The following is a 22,780-nucleotide window of genomic DNA, read 5'->3' as shown; positions in this document are numbered from 1 at the left end:
TTTAAATTGGCTTTGTCTACTATCTTTTGAATTGAGTTATTTAATAAGTTACATTAAGATTCACATGATGTTAGTGAGTGTTTCCATTGTTTAAAATGAAAAGAATGTCAGTCTCATCTGTGGCTGTATACATTTAAATGGTTGTTGCATAGTTCACCAGCAACCATAAGGTATTTGGTCAAACATAATACATTTTCCAAGAAATGTATTGGTTTTCTTGATAATCGCTGAATTATTAGGTTTTTTTCTTTGCAGTTTGATATGCTGTCACCAGTTTAAGCTTTGTGGTTTGATGGGACAATGCTCTGACTGCAATTTGATCAGTGCCTGATTTTGGGATAAAATTGGAACAATAGCAGGAGTCATTGGAAAGATAAAATTGGGAGCAGAGTTGGAACAGCAGCAGGATTTGCATGATTTCCTGTTTGACCATTCTTCAAATAAGTGAAACTTTTTTATTCTGTAGGTTTCACTGCAGCACGCTATCTAGTAGATATTGTATTACAGTAAAAGCCTACAGTCATAACAATGGCCTGGATATGTTAAACAATAGCAGAACCTTGTTTTGAGCTGGTTTTCACAATAAGGAAATGTCAGTAAGTGAGTAATTAGCCATAGTCCAGAAATGACCATAGGCATCTATCTCCATTAGTGTGAGACAATGGGTTAAATATAAACAGAGTGTCACCACCCCTTAAGCATGGGGCTAGTACAACTTCAAAATTCAGAAGTTTAAAGAATACAAATGTAAGTGACAATCCATCTTTCTACAATCGGCCATGTTTCAACATATACTTTTCTCTCAGGGACAAAGATATCAAAGTCATAATAAAGCTATGGTGAGTGAAAGTTATAATAAAGCTATTGTGAATGAAACAAGCAAACTTTGTAAGGTAGAAAATTAACGAGTAAAAACTGTGCGAATCAGCTAACATTTTCTCAGTTAGGAAATTGTGAAGAGTTTCTGTGTTGCCTATTTTAGCTTCCAACCCTAAAAGTTTAACATCAACCCAAATTCATCATTATAATACGACTTGAATGTTTCAGTGTGGATGTTCCAAATGCTTATATGTCATGACCGACTGTGATGATACTGTGCCTTTAAGAAATGTATTTTTATCATGTTTCTCGCAAGGGGTATATTTAAAATTCAGCTCTGTTTTACATGGTGCCGATTTGTCTGCACCAGGTAGCTCACATGCTGAGAATGCAGGCTAATGATTGATTTTAGCCAGGGATGTGTTTGTTTTAATCTGAGTTAATGCATTTTTGTTTGTTTTGGTTTTTCCCCTGGGGTTTCAGAGTAGGGCTTTGATTAGGTTGATTGATAGAAGCAGAGTCATGTGAATAGATGGAGCTAAGTTTGCAGGGAAAACACACAGTTCTCTTTGATTTTAAAACAGTCAATTTCTGCCTGGTCCTAAAAGAGGCAAGAGGTGTCATTCTGACTCTCTCTCTCTCTTTCGCTGGAGGCTACTGTTTGGGGCTGTCAGAAGACAGGTGTCTCTCTGTCTCTCTCTCTCTCCAGAGGCTCGAGGACTGTTAACAAGTACAAACACATAAGATTGTGCGTCACTAACTGATTTTGAAGAAGCGTTGAAGTCTATATGAGGAATATTGCTTGAATTAGAACTAGAAGAGATAGGTTAGCATTTAAGAATTATATCTTGTCATGTTTAAATATTTCAATTGGTAAAAGTTAAGCGAACTCATTCGCTATATTTACACTGTATTGTTAAATAAAGTTTGTCTGACAAAAACTTCCTAGTGTGTCAATCGAATCAAACCTGGAGTAAAACATCTTATCCCCACGCTAATACCAAAATAGCAAAAACTGTTGGGGTCCAGTCGGGGTTCATAACATACTTTGGGGTTTCTGCTCTAACACAAATTGAGTGATGTTGCAGGATTAAAAACTATAATTTCTTGTTTGGTTTAGGATTATTGAATTCAAAGACAGTGCGTGTTGAGTATTGATGTTTTCTTTTCAGCTGTTGCATTCGGTTAGTTTAAGTAGGGAGTGCCTTGTGGAATAATGACTCTTTCAGTGGCTAAAGTTTTCCTGGATGCGTAAGAAGTCACCTGGAGCGACTTACAAAACAAAGCTTTTGGAATAGACAAACAAGCTGCAGTTGACTTTACCTGAAGAGGGAGGAAGGCGAAGATAATTACAGTGATAGCTGAATATTTAAAATTGACAAAAACAAAGTCAGAAGCATTGGAATTGGCTAAAATTCAGTTACAAATGGAACAGCTTAAATTAGAAGCAAAAGAAAGACAGAGACTGACAATCACAGTGGAACAAAGAGAAAAAAAAAGTTTGAAAAAGAAATGAAATAGTTTGAATTGCAATTAAAAGCTGAGGAAAGGGAAAAGGAAAGAGTTTTTGAACTTTGGAAACTGGAACTGAAAAGTGAATGTCATCTTCCAGGATTCTATAGACTCTGGAACAGTCCCCGCAGATTGGAGGGTAGCAAATGTCACTCCAATATTCAAAAAGGGAGGTAGAGAGAAAATGGGGAATTATAAACCAGTAAGCTTAACGTCGGTAGGGAGGAAAATTCTCAAATCCATTATTAAGGACTTTATAGCTGAGCATTTAGAAAGCAGTGGTAGGATCAGACAAGAGTCAGCATGGATTTATGAAGGGGAAATCATGCTTGACAAATCTGTTGGAATTCTTTGAAGATGTAACTAGTAGAGTTGACAAGGGGGAACCAATAGATGAGGTATATTTGGACTTTCAGAAAGCGGCACGGTGGCACAGTGGTTAGCACTGCTGCCTCACAGCACCAGGGACCCGGGTTCGATTCCGGCCTCAGGTCACTGTCTGTGTGGAGTTTGCACATTCTCCCCATGTCTGCCTGGGTTTCCTCCAGGTGCTCCGGTTTCCTCCCACAGTCCAAAGATGTGCGGGTTAGGTGGATTGGTTATGCTAAGTTGACGCTAGTGTCAGAGGGATTAGCTAGGGTAAATATGTGGGGTTGCGGGAATAGGGCCTGGATGGGATTATGGTCGATGCAGACTCGATGGGCCGAATGGCCTCCTTCTGCACTGTAGGGATTGTTTGACAAAGTCCCGCACAAGAGATTATCGTGCAAGATTAAAGCGCATGGGATTGGGGTAAATGTATTGAGATGGATAGAAAACTGGTTGGCAGAGAGGAACCAAAGAGTAGGAATTAATGGGTGCTTTTCAAATTGGCAGGCAGTAATTAGTGGGGTGCCACAGGGACCGGTGCTGGGACCCCAGCTATTCACAATATAAATTAATGATTTGGATGAGGGAACAAAATGTAACATCTCAAAGTTTGCAGATGATACCAAGTTGGGTTGGAGTATGAACTGTGATGTGGATGCAGAGATCCCTCAGAATGATCTCGACAGGTTGGATGAGTGGGCAAATCAATGGCAGATGCAGTATAATTTGGATAAATGTGAGGTTATTCACTTTGGAAGCAAAAACAAGGAGGCAGATTACTACCTGAATGGCTGTAAATTGGGAGAGGGGAATGTGCAGCATCCTTGTGCACCAGTCACTGAAGGTAAGCATGCAGGTGGAAACTTTGGGACTTGCTTGTCGCAGGCTTACTTTGCCTTCCCCAGCAGCAGTGGCCTCCTAACACCCCATTCCAATCACTTACAAAAATGCTGGAGATAATTGATTGGCTCCCTGATGCTGTAGAGTACCACTGCAGGCTAGCAAGCAGCCGACACTTACTGCAGAGCACTTCCTGATGGCAGACTGAGAAGGTCCGTGCACACAAGGCCTGGAATTTAAATTGTCCCAGGACTCACTGTCTCGGGCTAAATGGTTTTCTTTCCATGGAAATTAAAGTCAGCCCTTGAATGTCAGAAATTACAAATGGTGAATAACAACTTTAAGTACTAGAGGAGTCTCACAACCTATGAACAGCCCATAATCTGCATGTCCAGCTTTTGGAAGAGGTAGAAAAGGCTCCAATCAAGGTTGGCTCATTGGACAGTGTGCTGTAAAGTGATGGATTGCAAGTTTATGCCTGCTGTTACCTACACAATGAAAGAAGAATAATTACCAACCTGATTTTTGTGAACATCCATCTGCGGAAATATGCCAATGATGTGCTAAGGATGGATAAGATTATGTATAAATTTATGCCCATCATTTGTAGCAGATCTACAAGGAAATAATAAAAATCCGTTGAACTACAATTCACACATACTTTGCCAATAAGATGGTCCTACTTTGATTTTTTTTTGGTAATTCCATGCAGTTAAGAGAGCTAAGTTGTGTGGCTTAGTTTAGACTAAGCCACACAAGGTGCCATTACCATTATGTTACCAATTGGAAGGAGTTGCCCTGGAGCAGTGGAAAACAGTCGTGTTTATTTTATCAGTTTTCCTGTCCCTGGGAGTAGAATCTGAAGCTATCTTGTAGAAAGTCAGAGACCCTGTTGTACTACTGGATAACTGAGCCCCTTTTGGCTGGAAAGAAGAGTGCATTGAAAGATACACCAAGGATATGAGGGTAATCAGAAAGGAAAATAATGATTTCATTTAGTTCTCAAAGAAGCAAATTCAGTGGTATTGTAACAGGAAAAAGTTAATGTTTTGTACAATCAGGTCAGATTTCTACTGTTCTTGTTCAACAAAAACAGCTGCTTGGCCGAAGGCAAGACATATGCTGCTTTTTGACTGTCCTGCTTAACTGCTGTACCACATCACACATTATTCATATATTGTATAAAATGCTTCTGCTAGTGTTCACAAGAGGTTTAGAATCATAGAATCCCTACAGTGCTGAAGGAAGCCATTCGGCCCAACATTCCTGATCCCCGTTAGTGGGGACCATGAGTGATTCTTGTCGGCGAGAGGTCTTGCTGCGAGGGAGGATTTGTCCAGGATGTTGGAAATGGCCATGCCGGCCACATTAATGACATGCCCCTTAAAATAAGCAATATTAATGCCTTCATTAGAATAAATAGGTTGATGCCTCCACTAAAATAACAAAATCAATAAAGGGAGGAAATTACTTGATTTTCTTTAGTGCCTTTCACATATTCTGAATGCAAAGTAGCCAACAAATTACTTTTGATGCATAATCAATATTGGTAGGTAAGCAGACGTGGCAGACAGGTTATGCACAACAATGTCCCATACAGAGCATTGAGATAAATGACCAGTTACTCAGCTTTGGTGGTGTTGGTTGAGAGATGAATACCAGATCACCAGAAGAAGTAATCTGTTTCTCTTTGAATTATATGATGGATCCATCTGAACAAGCACAAAGAGCCTTAATTTAATGTCTCCATTAGATGGAGACCAAACAATGCAGCAATCTCTCATACTGTAGTGAAGTGTCAGCTTAGATTGTGAGGTCATATCCTGCATTGTAGCTTGAAATCAGGCCTGACATAAAGGCAAGAGTGATACCCTTGAAGTGTGAAAGCATTATTAATTTGCAAAAGTAATATCCCCAACAGTAGTTTCTACCCAGCGTCATAAAAGTTAAATGAAAACAGCACCAAAATTGAAAAAAACAGTTCTCCTGTAAATTTATTTTCTGTTTATAAATCTAAAATATTCACATTGTTTAGGCCGAGAAGAGGCACAAATGAGTAATCGGAATGTCCAGGAAGGAATGAACCCATTGAAAAACATGCATGAGTGTGACAGTGTGTGAATACTGTGATGATACTGTGCCCTTAAGAAACATATTTATTTCACTGCCACAATTTTCCCAAAAAATTAGTGAGGGTTTCGATCTGACAAAAAAAATTCTAAGTGCTGAATGAGCATGAAAACGGGTGAGTTTCAGACCTGTTTTTTGGGCGAGTTTGAAAATACAATCTTTATGAAACTATCAATTTTTTGCATAGAGGTGCAATTCTCAACAGTTTGGGGGAGGGGGTCATGGAGCCTTAGCTCGCCAGTGAAGCCAGCTTTACACGGCTCAGGGTGCCAGTCTTTCAGTGCATTGGGAGACTTCCCACAACCCCCCACAGACATCGCCCTCCCCACAGCATCATGGGTGGCAGTGTAACCACCCCCCCATGGGAACACGGGTCACAAGCTCCCAATGAGTCCCCCATCATGACCCCCTCCACGGCCCACCAAGGGGTGGCGGGAGATCTCCCAGTTCACTGGGGGATTGGGGCACCTGCGCAATGGTGCCCTGAGCAATCTGAAGACAGCTTCCCTGGCGAGCTTCGGCTCCCAAAACTGGTGAGAACCCCCCCCAACACCCTTAGGCAGTCACCCCCCATCTACCAATTACCTCCATCCGCTGATGACCCCCTTAGGCAGTTTCCCCCCTTGCATAAGTTCCTGCTGATCAACCCCCTTGCATACTCCTCCTGATCACCCTGCCTTGCCGAAACTCCCCCCCGCCCCCCCATCGGTAACCTCCCATCTACAGAGCCCCCCTCCCCTGCAGAGCTCCTCCCCTTGCCACTCACCTGCTGAGCTCCCCCCTGGCCTCTCTGTCATAGCCCCACCCCCACTCAGGCCCTACCCCCTTGGCACTGCCCCGGCACAGCTATGGTGCCTAGTGGGCAATGCCAGGATCCTGGTGGGCACTGCCCAGCCATGCCCCTGACAAACCTCCAATCACCCAGTGAGGCCATCACACAGAGACCAGCTGTGATTCTCAATGCTGTGAGGTCTGACTGGAGAGGAGGTAAGTTGTGGTGAGACTGGAAGATGCCATGCGGGATGTGTTAATGACATGTTTAGCATGTCATTGATATGGAAATCAGCTTTACGCTGACAAAACAGTGCCAGTAACTCTGCACGCAGCATGAAAACAGGTGTGAACCCGAATTTTTACTCTGCACACAATCTTACCAGCTTGTGGCTGATTGACTGGCATGGTGAGCCAGTAAGATCACGCCCTAATTGTCATAACGACAAGGAAGCCAGTGTGATCTACGTCATACAGACTGGCGTGATTCGGACCGCAATCGTCCCACACTTGGTCGTTTTTTGGGAGAGTGGCAAGTAGCATGCAGTTCTAGGAGGGGTGGAGCCTAAACACAAGGGTGAGCCCTGTGGCAGAGCAGTCGGGCGCTGTTTTGGATGGGCAGCCCAATCTCACAGTTCACTGAGAGGCCCCTTCGGGATCCACCTCTCATCAGTGGCATGATTTCCCACCCCCTCCCCGATATGGATCGCGGGCATTGGGGCCCTCCCAATGAGTTCCCCTTCATGACCGCTGACATGCCTCCCCCTCATGACCCCTGACATGTCACCCCCCCACCCATAGGGTCAGAGTCATGTGCTTAATGGGAGGATCTAAACTTGCATGAAAGAAAGTGTTTCAGTTTCATTTTAAAATACAAGCAGTTGCTGCCTGGGTTGCCAGAAGAAACAGGTTTTCCCCTCTCTCTTTCCAGAGGTGTTCTGTTAACTTAAGATAAGCAAATATGCCTGTGTTTTGCTAACTAACTTTAAAGACAGGTTTCGATTTGATTTGATTTATTATTGTCACGTGTATTGGTATACAGTGAAAAGTATTGTTTCTTGCGCACTATACAGACAAAGCATACCATTCATAGAGAAGGAAAGGAGAGAGTGCAGAATGTAGCAGTACAGTCATAGCTAGGGTGCAAAGAAAGATCAACTTAATGCAAGGTAGGTCCATTCAAAAGTCTGATGGCAGCAAAGAAGAAGCTGTTCTTGAGTCAGTTGGTACATGTCCTCAGACTTTTGTAACTTAAGGTGGAAGAGGGTATGTTTGGGCTGCTTGGGGTCCTTAATTATGCTGACTGTTTTTCCAAGGCAGTGAGAAGTGTAGGCAGAGTCAATGGACGGGAGGTTGATTTGAGTGATGGTCTGGACTTCGTTCACGACCCTTTGTAGTTTCTTGCGGTCTTGGGTAGAGCAAGCTGTGATACAACCAGAAATAATGCTTTCTATGGTGCATCTGTAAAAATGGTGAGAGTTGGTCCAAGTCTATGAATTAAATTTTGCTGAATTGGAACTCATAGCGGTAGGTTAGCAGTTAAGAATTGTATCTTGTCATGTTTAAGTATTGTTCAATTACTAAAAGTTAAGCTAATTAATTTGTTATAATTAAACTGTATTGTTAAATAAAGTTTGCTTTGATAAAAGCTTCCCACTGTATCAGTAGAATCGCACCTAGAATGAAACATCTTATCCTCACACTGATGCAAAAATAGAAAATCATTGCAGCCTAGTCTGCTTCATAATATACCTTAGGTTTCTGATCTGGTATCCTAACAGTATGCATGCATGATGTGTGCTGCTGAATGTTTCAGTTGCATGCAAGGCTGGAGCTAATTTTCAGAGGACTTAAGCTACAGTACAAGGTTTATGAAACACAGATGCCAAGTCTAATTTGAAAAGAAGGAAAATCAGCTTTTGTTGAAACCTAGTCTGTTGCATGTTCTTCAGAAAAATTCTCAGTGAGGTCGAAGTTGTTGCAATAAAATACTTTTTAGAAGAAGTATGAATTAGGAAATTAATTATGGTTGATTGCATCGAACTCAATAGCTTTGAAGAACTTACATATAAGGAGGCCTGAGACCATGAAGGGATTTGAAAATGAGGATGTGACTATTAAAATGAAGACATTGCTTGCAGGAGCTAATCTAGGTCAACATCAAAAAAAATGCATGCAATTCGTCTACGGGTTTCCAATATATATGTGCTTATGGTGGGCAAGGTCTCTCACTACTAATGCACAGTCTTACTGCTCTAATCTTTATATAAAGGAAAATGCTTGTCAATAAATTTATTATTGCCATCCGTTATTGATAATTATTAAATTTTTTAAATGTCTTATTAATCTCTTTTCTCCGACAGACATAATTGCAGCAGCTTCTGACAAGAAACAACAAAAGTTTTGAAAATTGAACTGTGCATCTGTCACAAATATTCTTTTTCACAGGCACATTAAAAACTGTAATCATTAAACTTTTGACAATTCTTTTTCTTCAACAGGGAAGTGATAGCGACTGTGAAGTCGATCAAAACAGACCGAAGACACATTCTTTTGTTAATCACTACATAAGTGATCCTACATATTACAACTCATGGAGACGGCAGCAGAAAGGCATCTCAAGAATTCAGGCCTACAGTTACACAGAGAGTGAATCAGGTGATCCAGGTCATAACCACCAACCTTCCACTAATTCAACCAGCAGCATCCATGTTCCTCAGGCCACACAGCAAGGCAGCCTCTACCGAGCTAAGCGGAGTCTTACACCCACACCCCAACATCCCTCCAATAACAACAGCCAGTCGGGCACCGTGTATCGGCCCGCTAGCAGCCTTGCTCCAGGATCCAGAACCCCACTAGCAGGATTTTCTTCTTTTGTTTAAACAATGCTAAAAGGTGTTTCTTTCTTAGTTCTGAAGCGTTATTGTGTGGAAGACAATCAGTGATCTGCTGCTTGCAAACTTGCACAGATTTTATTCACGGAAAAAACACAATTGAAAGAAAAAAAAACATCCTGTCATGGTCTGAGGAGAAAGAGGTCTCTAGCAACTACAAAAGAAATGGAGGGGCAGACAGTTGCAACTTAGAACTAGTCATGCTACCCCAATGGGTTTACATTCTGATCAGCTGAGAAATGTATGAATCTCATGTATGTCTATACACATTGGGAGAAAAATATAACCTGATACCATAGTAGCCAATTGGTCAAGTCAAAAAGTCTGGTGGCTGTTGTTAATTTCAACGTGCCTATTATGTATAAAAGCAACAGGTTTAATTTAGTTGCTATCCTGGCTATTTGCAACTATTTTTATTGACTAGTTTTCACTTTATTACTGCTGCATGACTGCTACAATGTGACTCCTCAATAAGATTGTATAATTTACCTGTTATCAAATACTATAATGTTGATAGGTTTTACATTTTTGTTATATTTTCTTTGGACAAATCTTCAGATTCATACCTGAAGCTTTGAAAAAGTCTGCCTTTTCTTTGTCTGTTAACTTGTGAGTTGTCATTCACAAAGACAACAACTGTTTGCATGAATCATAAGACATTATTGGCCATGTCTTTGTAAAGTCACAGTCATTGCGATATAATTTTTTTTCTCATTAGATCCTTACAAAATTCCAGCTTTCTCTCAAAAGTAAGGCAAGTTATCCATTTTTGAGTTTAAAGCAGGAGAAATGGCAATGAGATATCGCATCAGTAGAAGTTAATAGGTGAAGACTGTCAATAGATTTTCTTACACAGTATACCTGTTTCCGATGCAAAGATTTTGCTATTCTAATGGCATGAATCAAGAACATTTGGCCTTAGCTAGTGGACATTTTATTTCCCATTTCTTCAGTCCCTAAATTTGAGCATACAATGGTTGCAAAAATAGTGTCAAATGCACATTAATTCATGACTGACAAATCTCTTACTGTGTTAGTAAATTCAAGAATAATTTAGGCAAAAGATTTGTCAAGTTCACTAATCAGCCTCATGCCAATGCCACTTCTTTGGGCAGAGTCTTATATAATGGTTTCTCCATTCAACTTGATTTCCTTTGCATGGAGAAGTTGCTGCAGATGCAAAGAATGACATAGTACTGTCATGCAGTATTATTGTCCTAGATGTGAAGAACAGCAGAGTAGCATAATATGGGGCCATTGTCATTGCTATGAAGAACAACGTTCAGTAAAATGGGGACATTGGTCTAGCAATGAGCAACAAGATAGGATTAGTATGTGGGATTACTCTTGTGCCTGTAGCAAACAGCTATAGTTGGCTGGACCTAAAGAGAAAATGCTGGAAAATCTCAGCAGGCCTGGCAGCATCTGTAAGGAGAGAAAAGAGCTGATGTTTCGAGTCCACACGACCCTTTGTCAAAGCCCTAGTTGGCTGGACAGCTGGTTAGTGATATAGAGTAATGCCAACAGCGTGGGTTCAATTCCTATACGAGCTGAGGTTAAGAATGATGGCCCCGCCTTCTCAACCTTGCCCCTTGCCGGAGGCGTCGTGACTCTCAGGTTAAATTACCACCAGTCACAGCCTACAGTCATCTGGGACTATGGCGACTTTACCTTGAGCAAACTTTTTCATAACAGAGGTAGCCACTGGTAATCGCCATTCTGCTTTTCACAGAAGCTCTTAGCAAATTTCAATTGAAAGCAAATTCATGCGACAAGGAAAACAGTTGAACCTTTGGGAAAAACAAGTTTAATTTCTACAGATCATACTATGAACTTTCAAGAACTAATATATTGTGGCCAGATGTCATTGTGACCTTCCATTTCTCTTTTTTTAAAAATCAGTTTTACTTTCTCATTTTATCCATTTCACAGGCAGTTGTAAAAACATGATTCAGCACAGCAGTGATTTTAGTCTGACCATATTGGCTAGATAGCTTAGTATGCCTTTTATCAGATAAGAAAGTTGGATGCCATATAGACGACCATTCACTTCCAAATTTAGAATGAAGTTGATTGTAATGTCAGAGGAATATTTAATATCTTTAAATACCAACAGTGTTCTCTTGAATGGTATTTTGTGACTTGAGGGTGGATTATGGCCTTCAGGTCAGAGTATAGTCATTTGTATCAAATATTGATGGTTATTATTAAAAGAAAATACAGGAAAATGAAATAATGGTTCTAATATATCCTACAGAAAACATCTTGATGTGGTCCTGACCCAAGGGGATCTTTTCTAAGTTCTGCTGATTTTGGTTCTGTAAACAAATAACATAGGGATAGAGTTTACACTATACAAGGAGATGGCAGATTATATCAGTGCAGCATATAAAGTATTTTCTGTTCCTGTTTGCAATACTGGATAATGAAATAAATATAAATTATGAAACTTACTTTGGGGACCACCTTTCTATTATGTGTGATCATCATCAATCCCCAAATTAAATGTCTAATTCAGATGTGAACCTGTATCAGGAAAACATATCTCTTATCAGTAAAGGCAACACCAAAGCTGGAAATGTTACAGAAGTCTGCAGAATGTAATTAGTCAGTTAATGGCAGTGGATATTTCAGACTGAAGCAACAACTCTATCTAGATGAAAACAGAATACCATTTCTAAAATAATTGAGGTTTAATGGAGTCAATGCAATAATATATTTCTGAATAATTGATGAGACAGATGTTCCTGGTAGTAACCAAGAATTTAGAACATAGAGTTAAAGGGAAGCTGTGTAATCTGGGTAAAATAACATAGCAGCTTTTAACTTCAGAGTTAATCCTTTCAAGATGCTGGAGAATTATAGTTTATTTGTCAGAATTTTTAAAAAGTAATCATGATGTTACAATTGTCATGACTTTGCGAGGAAGCAACAAAGTATTTGGGCACAGAAATGCATATTTAGGTTAACATACATATAGCCATACACAGATGCATATATTTGTTAGCATTTTTATTTCATAATGATCACAAAAATGATTTGCAATTATAGTTGTGTTTTTTATAGAAAAACGTAGATAGGGACCAGATCTACAGTTCAAGAATACACAAAGACTGAAAATAATAATAGAGAAAGATAAATTAAGAGATTGAAATTAGGTGAAGCCAAGTTTGTTTTTTAAAAAAATAGAATTGTAGAAGAGAGCCTGAGGATAGGAAGATGTTCCATGCTAGGTAGACTGAGTTAGGTTGAACAGGAGACAGTGAGATGAGCCCTTAACCAAGCAATGGCCTAGATTTTGTGGTCAGCAGCAAATCACCAACTCAAATTCTTAACCAATACAGATGTTGACAGGCTAGTTGTGGGCTTTTGAGTAGCAATTTAGTTGCTCAAAGTCATTTTCAACACAATGCTCTCTAAAGGACATGTGTGGCTGTGTGTCTCTTCAACCAATCACATTGAAGAATCCTTAGAAGAATGAGCCATACAGCGCCAAAACAAGGAAGTATATTATTAGAATGTTTAATCCGATGTAAAATCATGTCTGGAAAGCAAAACAAAGTGAGGGAAAGAAATATGGGTTTAGGGAATGACAAGAGAAAGAAAGAAAAAGTAGATAAGTTCTTTTTCATTTTAAACAGTAATTAAAATCTGAAAGAATAAGACTCCATGGGAGCGATCTTACTATTGCGCCCCACCAGCCGATGGGTAGGGCAAGCCGGTAAGATCGTGAGAGGACCAAGAAATCAGGTTTGCGCCTGATTTCTCACCTATTGCGATCTTAGCTGCACCAGATATCTGGTGCAATCAGCCTCGCGTCCATTTCTGGTGCAAGGCTGAATAAATTATTTAAATTTCATATTAATGTAATTTCCACCAATGGGGACTACACGTGATGGTCTTGGCAGTAGACCCGGAGATGACTGAGGCCTCCCCCCACCGGGAGGTTGGGGGCAAGGTGGGGTGCCCCTTGGGCAGTGACAGCCTGGCACCCTGGCCCTGCCCACCAGACACTTTGGCACTGCCAACCGGGCACCCTGGCACTGCCCACTGGGCACCAGGCAGTGCCAAGGGGGTGGGGTCTCAGTGGGTTGGGCCTATTGGAGTGAGGCCAAACTGGGGGCAGGCCAACCGGGGAGGAAACCACTGCACACTCTGCAAAGCGATCAGTTGGGGGAGGGAAGGGGGGACTGCTACACAATATGCAGTTGTGACCAGTGGGCAGGGGGGGGACACAGCTGTCACTCTGCAATTACGATCGGTTGGGGGGGTGCGGGGATCAATTGTTCCAGCCCAGTGGGCTTGCGATCAGCCATGGAGTCCCGCAATAGCATGGGAGAGGTCTACTGAGTTTAGGCTGCAGAGGCCGACTGTAGCTAGCAGAGGCTGTGGCAGGTCTCTGCTGTGAGAGCAGAGACCTGCACATGTGTAATGGCACCCTCTGCTGCTATCGCTTTCTGACGATTTAAGCCGCTCCCCCTCCACTACAGGCGAGAAATGTTTTTCAGCATTTTTTCATGCACCAGGTGCATAAGATTTGACATTTGGACTCACCAAAAAAATGAATCTGAAACTCTCCTGTTTTCACACTCATTCGGGGTTTAGGATTTTTTTCATAAGATTGCCCTCTCCCCGCCTCCCCCTCTCCCCCCACCATTTCAAAAAATTAATTTCAGAGAGGATGTTTGCAGTAATTAAGGTTTATCACACAATGCAAAAATCACTTCACCTGAAAGCTCAAACCCTTTTCTTGTGTGTTTAGTAGATAGCCAATAGATAAGTACACCAAATCCATACTGTTTCATTTATTTCAAATCTGAATCTCTCAGCAAAATACAGATGTAGTGAAGTTTATGTAAGAGCAGGGTATCCTTATTTCTGTGTTTAATTGTGCGTTGCGGATGGCTAAAGTTGCAATCTGATTTACTATGTCATGACAATTGGAATTGTTAGCCTCATAAATATACTTAATACAAAATACAGGCATTTGTATCATTGAAATTCTGATGTGTAATGCACAGGATTGTGCCTGAACGCACAGAGCTGCAAAATATCAACAGTTCTGACTTTGAATATGATACTAAAGATTTAATCAGATATTTTGCTCACTTTGGAGTAAGCAAACCTCCTTCGACCTGAGCTCTCAACTCAGAATCTATCACAAGTGATAGCGGGAGAAATAAAGCATACTTTTTAACACAAGTGACTTAATTGGTAGACATGTGCAGTGGGGAATGTTTGCAGTTTAAAGAAGAACTACCAATCCGAGACAGTGTAGCTTTTGAAATTCATGATCTTCATGAACTTAATTTTGGATGGGATCTGAACTATGCCAGTTCAGTTGCCTCCCGATAAGTATCTTGATAATTTTGATGTCAATGTACATGAATTCCAGTGGAGTTATTCAATATCGATAGCAATGCAGCAACTTCTTGCAGAAAATAGATTCCCATGCAGAATGAAAATAAAATTGAAATTTGAAATGTGAGGCTCAAAGTTTTCTTAACTGCAGAGCATGATGTGCTCATGATCCAAACAAACAAGAAAATACTGAGGGTGAGATTTTCCTGGAAATCGGCAAAAACCAAAGCCAAAAACAGCATTAAAGCTGCAATGGCAATGGCGGCCTACTCACCATATAATCCAGAATTTAGAAAAAAGAATTTCAAGGATCAGGTCCCACAATGTATCGCTGATGGGGCAGCCTTTGATTCACCCACCCTGCCAGCAACTTAGAGTTACAAGGATCGGGGTGCCATTTTTTTCCAGTGCACAGCGATCAAACCCTAGAGCAAACCCTCCCCCCTCCCACCCCACTCCCTGGCACTACCCAGACACCCTGTCACTGCCCAGATGGTAACCATGTATCCCCAGCATTACCTAGGCACCACTTGCACTACCTGAATGCCCCCTGGCAATAACCAAGCACTGCTGGGGTGCCAGGACAGTGCTGAGGTTACCGGGGTACTACCTGGACAGTAACCCGGACATGACCCTCTCCCCTGCATTCACCTGAGCTCCCCTAGGATGTCTGCTCACCTGGAGCATGCCTTTGGCGACCAGTCAGGCTTCATGCCGTTCTGCTGTCATAGTGTTGTGAGTGGAATTTTTGACGGTGGTGGGGGGAATGATTCTGGTGTATGGACCTGATAAATACATGGTAATTTATTCAAATAAGGTTCCCAACATTGAACATCGGGAAATGTGCCCCGTTACTGACGGGGGAGAGGACAATCACATCATACGTTTATGCCAAAGCAAAATGCACTTCTCGTGATATTTTCCACTCCCATCGCTGAGCCCACCCAACACAAATGGGAGTGGAAAAATCCCATCCTGCGTCTGCTGAGTTAGTTGGTTTCAAGTGGAGCAATGATGGGACATTATAAATGACCCACTGTGCCAAGACATGGAGCAGAAAAATCAAGCAGTGTTGCTGCTACTAGTTCTTACTGTTACTCCAACTGGAAAATGTACATACTTGATTGATTTTGATGGCCTTTATAGATGAATAGTTGTTGACACACTTTCAATGGAGCTATTGCACAATTTTGAAAAGCCCTAGATTGATGGAAAAAAAGAGTCTTTATATTTAAGGTATTCCTTTTGTTCATTCCCATCAAAGTGGGAAAATCAGTCATTAAATTGTGATACAACATTTTGGGCTAGATTTTCATGGAGGGGTGCAAATGATGCTGAGACCCGATTCTGGTTATCTGACCCCATTCCAGGGGTTTTTGATTTTCAAGAGTGCCTTTAAAGCTGCTTTGGATCACAAGCCCGCATCCTGCACTCTTGACTTGACTTGGCTGGCTCTGTTGTGAGGATAGGCATGTCCTAATTCTCCATAATTTTCATGAAGTCAGGCCAGCTTTTCAAAGAGTCATGGTTCATTTCACCTTAGAGGTGTCCTGAACTATATTCTGCATTGAGGAAACCTTTTGAAAGGTGAATCCAAAAGGTCTGTCTCATGCCAATATCTGCCCACACACATGTCCAATGGTTCTTCATGCCAAACTATGGCACCTCCATGTCCATTCACCCACTGTATACCACATAAAACCAATGAACCCTATACTTAACATAAGATGTATAAAATAAAGTTTAAAATGCCATTCACTGATAACTTTTCACTTTCTCAAAATAGCTCCTTTTTATTATAGGCCAATAAGAGTGTCAATCATCCAGACCCTTTAAAGTATCAACAGATGAAACTAAGCACTTGAACTATTTATCTTGTGCAAATAAACATTGTGAAATAGAAAGAAGATATCAGAGAATCAGAGCCATCAATCAAGAAATGTTTTCCCTGGGACTTGGGTGTTTCAGCATTCTAATGGATGTCTGGGCTCTCAGCCAAAAATACATAATGAAGCTTGGTTGAGAGCCCAGAAGACAACTGGAGGATTGAAATACCTGAACCGTAGGGAAAATATTGCTTGATTGACAGCACTGGCAGTTTGATCTTTTCCCTCAATTGCTCAATGTTTATTTACACACAGTAAAGAGGTTTCTGTCATGATGATAGCTGATTATATGTGCGGACTTGAGTATTAGATACTATATGATACTCAGTAAGATGCACTCTGTGCTACACGTGGTCACATGACTGGAGGGGGTTGAAGATCAGATAGCACCTGTTAGGAAGTTCGCCAGCATCTCAGATTAAATTATGTTGTTCTTGCAGTTAAATATGTGACTTTAAGTGTTGCTCTTTCAGTCTAAGATGTGACATTGGCAACCAAGATAAGTACAGAGATATTTATGATTGTGTCATGACATTTACTGGAGCTGATATGTCTGCAATCCAGGGAATTAAGCCATTTGATCCAACAGGTGATGCCAATACCTTCTGCATCAAATAGAAATTGTGGCTGGAAGTGTTTCAAGTGGATGTTGACGGTTGTGGTCTGTTTTTGGATAGGGCAACAGTGATGTTGGTAACACTGCAACAGGCTTTATTTTTGTATAATGTGGTTGCTTCATTGAGGGAGACTTTCATGATGTTGGCTGACACAGGAGAAAAGGCATATTATGAATGTGCAGTGAAAGCTTTGAGTGGCCATTATATGGTACACCAAATACCACATTCCAAAGGCATGATTTCCATCAGATAAGACAGAAAGAGGGGAAATATAGCCCAATTTGTGACCCATTTGAGGCAGATGCTGGATGGTTGCAATTTTGTTGTGACTGAGTTAAATAACCAGATAATGGGTCAGGTGGTCCAATATTGCAAGTCGAATAAGTTGAGGCCTAATCTGCTGGAAAGAGGAGGTGACTAAATGTTAGATGACACTTTGAAAATAGCTGCTGCAATGGAAGCAGTGGATGGACAATTTTGCAGAATGATGCTGGGTCCCACCTCTGCTGCTGGAATGACAAAAATCAAGGTTAACTGAATAGCACAATGGAATCCATGTAAATGTAAACAGTAAAAGTCTGAGGGAGAGTATTTCAGATGTGGCAACTTCAGGTACTATATAAAAGATACCTGCTGTCTGCCAAGGTAAAAATATGCAGAAAATGTGGGGGCAAAGACCATTTTGCCAAGAAGTGTAGAAGCAAGACTGAACAGAGAAGAAGCTAGACAAACCATGCAAAGGATAGAAGGATGAAAATAACATAATGTGAGATGAGTTGGAAGATGCAAAGAGTGAGAACACAAATAGCAATCATGGTTACATGTTTTCTGTCAATGTATGCAACCACAAAAGTTCGAGCGATTATTGGTGGTGTTGAAGTGAGCATTATTGTTGACTCAGGCATCAGTAATGTCATCAATACATCACTGTAGAAAGAACTGAAGACAAAGAGAATCAAGTGCACATCTTGAAGAATGTGTCAAAGAGCCCTACGCATACATATCTAAAACCCCACTTCAAACTGTTGAATACTTCATTGCAGATGTGAGCTGGGAATTGGAATGCAGAGGCAGAATTTGTAGTGATTGAGGAAGATGATGAGCCTCTAATGAACAAAGAAATTGCCCAAGCCTTGGGATGCTACTGACAAGACTGAAAGTGAATTCTGTTAAGCCTTAAGTTAAGCTTAGCGAAAAGTTTGAAAACCAGTGTTTCAAGGAATTGGGAAGTTTCATAACTGCCATGTGAGATTAAACATTGATGAGAACATGAAGCCTGTAGCTCAGCCTGTGTGCAGAACATCTTTTGGTTTGAGAGGGAAAGTTGAGGCAAAGATCAAGAAACTGATAGATCAAGACATCATTGAGCAAGTTGAAGGACTGACACTATGAGTAAGCCCTGTTGTGGTTATGCCTAAACCAAATGGTGACATCAGTATCTGTGTTGATATGTGACAGGTGAACAACACAATATTGAGAGACTTTCAACCGATTCCCACTGTGGTCAAAGACTTTCAAGAGCTGTCAACAAACAAGGTACCTCCAAATTAGACTTAAAATGGGCATACCACCAGCTGGAGCTTCATCCTGATTCAAGGAAGGTGACAACACAATCATTGTTGTCGCTCATTGTGGACTTTACTAATATAGAAGATTGCTATTTGGCATTAATGCGGCACCAGAGCTTCACCAACACAAAATCCAAAATGCGATACACAAGATCCAAGGAACAGCCAATATCTCAGTTGACATCATTATCCATGGAGCCAATAAAGGAACATTACAAGAGGCTGAGATTAATATTGATTGTTGCAGTCAGCAGGACTCATGCTAAATGCAGACAAGTGCTTGCTTGGGTATGACATAACTAATGGTCTTGGACATAAACTCATAAACGGCAGAATCAAGCCAGTCAAAGACAAGATAGAAGCAATAGCAGAGGCATGAGAAGCACAAAATGCCAGCAAAGTGGGAAGTTTTCTGGGACTTGTGAACTATCTTGCAAGGTATATTTCAACCTTTGTTATCCTGGCTGATCCATTGAGGAAGTTGGCCAGAAAGAATGAACATTTCAGATTTGATGAAGAATAGAAAGCTGCCTTCAGAGCTTTGAAAACTTGACAAGGTACTCGAAACTTGGGATACCATGATCAAAGTGCACCAATGAAAATCACAGCAGATTCTCGTGCCTTCTGATTAGGAGTAGTTCCCTCGAATTGGTGTGGGCATATGAAAGATTCCACGCATACTTGTTCAGCATTGAGTTTGAATTAGTGATCACAAGCCATTAAAGATGATTTATTCTCCCAAATCCAAACCATGAGCCAGGATCAAAAGATGGATTTCGAAACTATAGCAATGATTCATGTTGCTGGATAGATGAACATCGCTGACCTGTTGTCATGACTGTTGAAGGAGGATCAAACACACAGATCCTCACTGGAGGAGGTAGCTGAATCATTAGGGCGGCACGGTAGCACAGTGGTTAGCACTGCTGCTTCACAGCTCCAGGGACCTGGGCTCGATTCCCGGCTTGGGTCACTGTCTGTGTGGAGTTTGCACATTCTCCTCGTGTCTGCGTGGGTTTCCTCCGGGTGCTCCGGTTTCCTCCCACAGTCCAAAGATGTGCGGGTTAGGTTGATTGGCCATGCTAAAATTGCCCCTTAGTGTCCTGAGATGCGTAGGTTAGAGGGATTAGTGGGTAAAATATGTAGGGATATGGGGGTAGGGCCTGGGTGGGATTGTGGTCGGTGCAGACTCGATGGGCCGAATGGCCTCTTTCTGTACTGTAGGGATTCTATGATTCATTAGTGTGTTTTGTGGCAGTTCATGCGTCACTGAGAGAAGTGATAACTAGAGAGATCGAAAGAGAGTCAGATAAAGATCTAGAATTGGATGACATCAGAGAATCCCAGCAACAAACTCAGAGAATTACCTATTCATGGTGTACATTGCTATAATAAGACAAACTGTGCACAAATGGGAAGCGTGTTCTCAGGGCCAGCAGACGTATAGTACCACAAAACTTTAAGATGGAGTCTAAGCTACATACACCAAGCAGGAGAATCATGGACATGTTTTTGGTCTAATAAAGGAGGGATGTAATGATAGCTGACTCTGTCTATGGACTTAACTATTAGATACTATATGATACTTAGACAAGGCACTGTAAGGTACAATCTTTACTACATATGAGGTCTCCTGACCTGGGGCTTGAAGGTCAGATAGCACATGTTCGGGATTAACATGGCAGATCGAATGATGTTGTTCCTGCGGTTAAGTCTGACTTTGAGTGTTGTACTTTCAGCCTGAAATGTGACAGTTTCAACCACTTGCCACTTCAGCTATTGATACTTTATGGGGTGTAGAAGATTGACAATTTTATTGGCCTGTACATTTAAGGAAGTTTATTTTGAGAAAGTGGAAAGTTACCAATGAATGACTTTTTTTTAAAGCTTTTTTTACATTTCCTAATATCAGTATATAATGTATCGGGGTGAATAAGTGCCATTGCTTGGCAAGAGGGGCATAAGCGGTAAGTGGGTGTCATATCTTGGCATGGTATCTGAAGGCCACAGGGAATGGTTGGGAAGCATACCTTAGCATGGGGCACAAGGGGCCATGGGGGTGGGTGGGGAACATGAAGTGGCACAGATGGGGCATGGGGAGTGTGTGGTGGTAAGGGGATGTGAGGGATAAGGGCTAGAGGGTCTTACCTTTTTGTATTATAACTGGGACAAAGTTCCAAAGCACAAAGATGGGCCTTTTAAACAGCCCAGATCGTCACGCAGCAGCTTCTGTGGCTGCCTCCAAACTTTTTCCTGGGTTGGCGGGCCAGACTGCAGTCTGCACCCACACCCCCACAGTGAAATCCCCATCTTCCCTGGCACTTTCTCCTGAGGTGGACAAGCAGGGTGGGAATTTTCCTGACTCCCGCTACCCACCTTGAAGATGACAGTCCAGCCCATTGTCACGGTGATCCATTTTTAATATGAATACTGTCATGAATCAAGAGGATGAGTCACACTGGGCGGGATTCTCCGACCATTCGCTGCTGGCGGGATTCTCTGGTCTCGCCAGCAGCGCACACCTGCTCACGGGTTTTCCAGCACCGTGGAATGACTTCAATGGGAAATCCCATTGACAGCAGCGGGACAAGAGAATCCGGCCACCAACGAACGGCACACTGCTTCCTGCCACTGAGAAATCCCACCAATTAACAGCCACATTATTCAGTTCTCCCACCCTCCCATCTATAATGCATACACATACAGAAAAGGGTACACATTACTTTGGAAGAGACTTCAAGTTCAGATGATGGTTGTTAACAGTTCATGTTTTGTTCTTGAGATTTATGATGGAATCTTGTCATTCTAGAATTACTTTACAAAAGCAAGAGAAATGCATAATTATGCTTGTTGTAAAAGAACAATGCACACTGACTAGTGTTTTGATTCAGTCAGTTCCAAACATTTGATCGGAAAATAATCAGTCTTTATAGAATGTAAACATACATCCTGCATTTAATCTCATGCATTATATGGCCATGTATTGGCCTCAAATTAAATATTTAACATTGCCTAAAGACATGCACAGATCACTAAAACAAAATATATGGTGAGTGTAGAGTTAAACCAACAATCTATTTATATTGTCATCATCTCAATCAAGTACTTTCTGGAGGTGGCATACAGTGCGCTTTGAAATTCATCACTGAATCTTGAAAAGCTTTTCTTTAAATTTTGAATAATATATTACTTAAACTACATTCTGACAGAGAGAACATTTAAGAATTATAAAAATACAATTTGTTTGCTAATGGTGTTTTGCACATAGAATGGTTAGATTATTTTTTAATCAAAATTCTACTCCATACAAGTGACTTTGAGGGAGTCAGAAGTCACCAAAATCCTGTATTTTGGTTTGTGTGTTTTGGCTTGGGGGAAACAACTTGTACCAAATTGAACTTTTAACATAATAAATGTCTCAAAGTACTTCATTTTGGCATTATAAAACAAAAGATGATATTGTGTCACATTAGGAGATATTGGAATTGATTACCAAAATCTTGGTCAAAGAGGTGAGTTTTGAGAAGTGTCTTAAAAGTGGAAAGTGAGTTAGAGGTAAAGGTGTTTAGGGAAGGAATTTCAGATCTTTGGCAAATCAAGGACATCTAGCAGATAGTGATGCTGTTGGAATCTGACACAATTTAAAAAAAACTTATAGGACAAATGCAACAGGTAACAAAGTGAGTTACCCCTTTATATTTAAGATCTGCATCTCATTTCAGTCTATATCAATAGAATGAACTTCTCCAAAGTCCTTGGTGATTTTAATAATGGCAACATTAAGTTAGTCTTCAGTTGCAACAATTTGAAAGCATATTAACAATAAGAAGTGAATTAATCACATGATTTTAGCAGGGATTACAGCTATTGTGACTGAAGGAATTTTTACCTTGCCTTTGGTGAATGCAATGGCTAATCTATGAGCGTTTGGTGCAATGATCTGAGGGGCTGCTTTTATGTTTTGGCACAAAATAGCCAAATGGTGGCCAGAACCCATGTGTCTCCTGCCGTTA

General features: G+C 41.1%; 1 protein-coding gene across 1 annotated transcript in view; it reads left to right on the top strand.

Moving 5' to 3' along the window:
• sdk2b (sidekick cell adhesion molecule 2b) overlaps positions 1-11,752 on the top strand; it is a 939,592-nt gene extending 927,840 nt beyond the window's left edge. The window contains exon 45 of the mRNA XM_078225548.1: positions 8,943-11,752. Coding sequence (XP_078081674.1) covers positions 8,943-9,323 — 381 coding nt within the window. The 3' untranslated portion in view covers positions 9,324-11,752. The remainder of the gene's footprint in view (positions 1-8,942) is intronic.
• The last annotated feature ends 11,028 nt before the right edge of the window (positions 11,753-22,780 follow it).

The sequence above is a fragment of the Mustelus asterias genome, chromosome 12, assembly GCF_964213995.1.
Source record: "Mustelus asterias chromosome 12, sMusAst1.hap1.1, whole genome shotgun sequence".
Lineage (NCBI taxonomy): Eukaryota > Metazoa > Chordata > Chondrichthyes > Carcharhiniformes > Triakidae > Mustelus > Mustelus asterias.
This window is presented reverse-complemented; position numbering and strand designations above follow the sequence as displayed.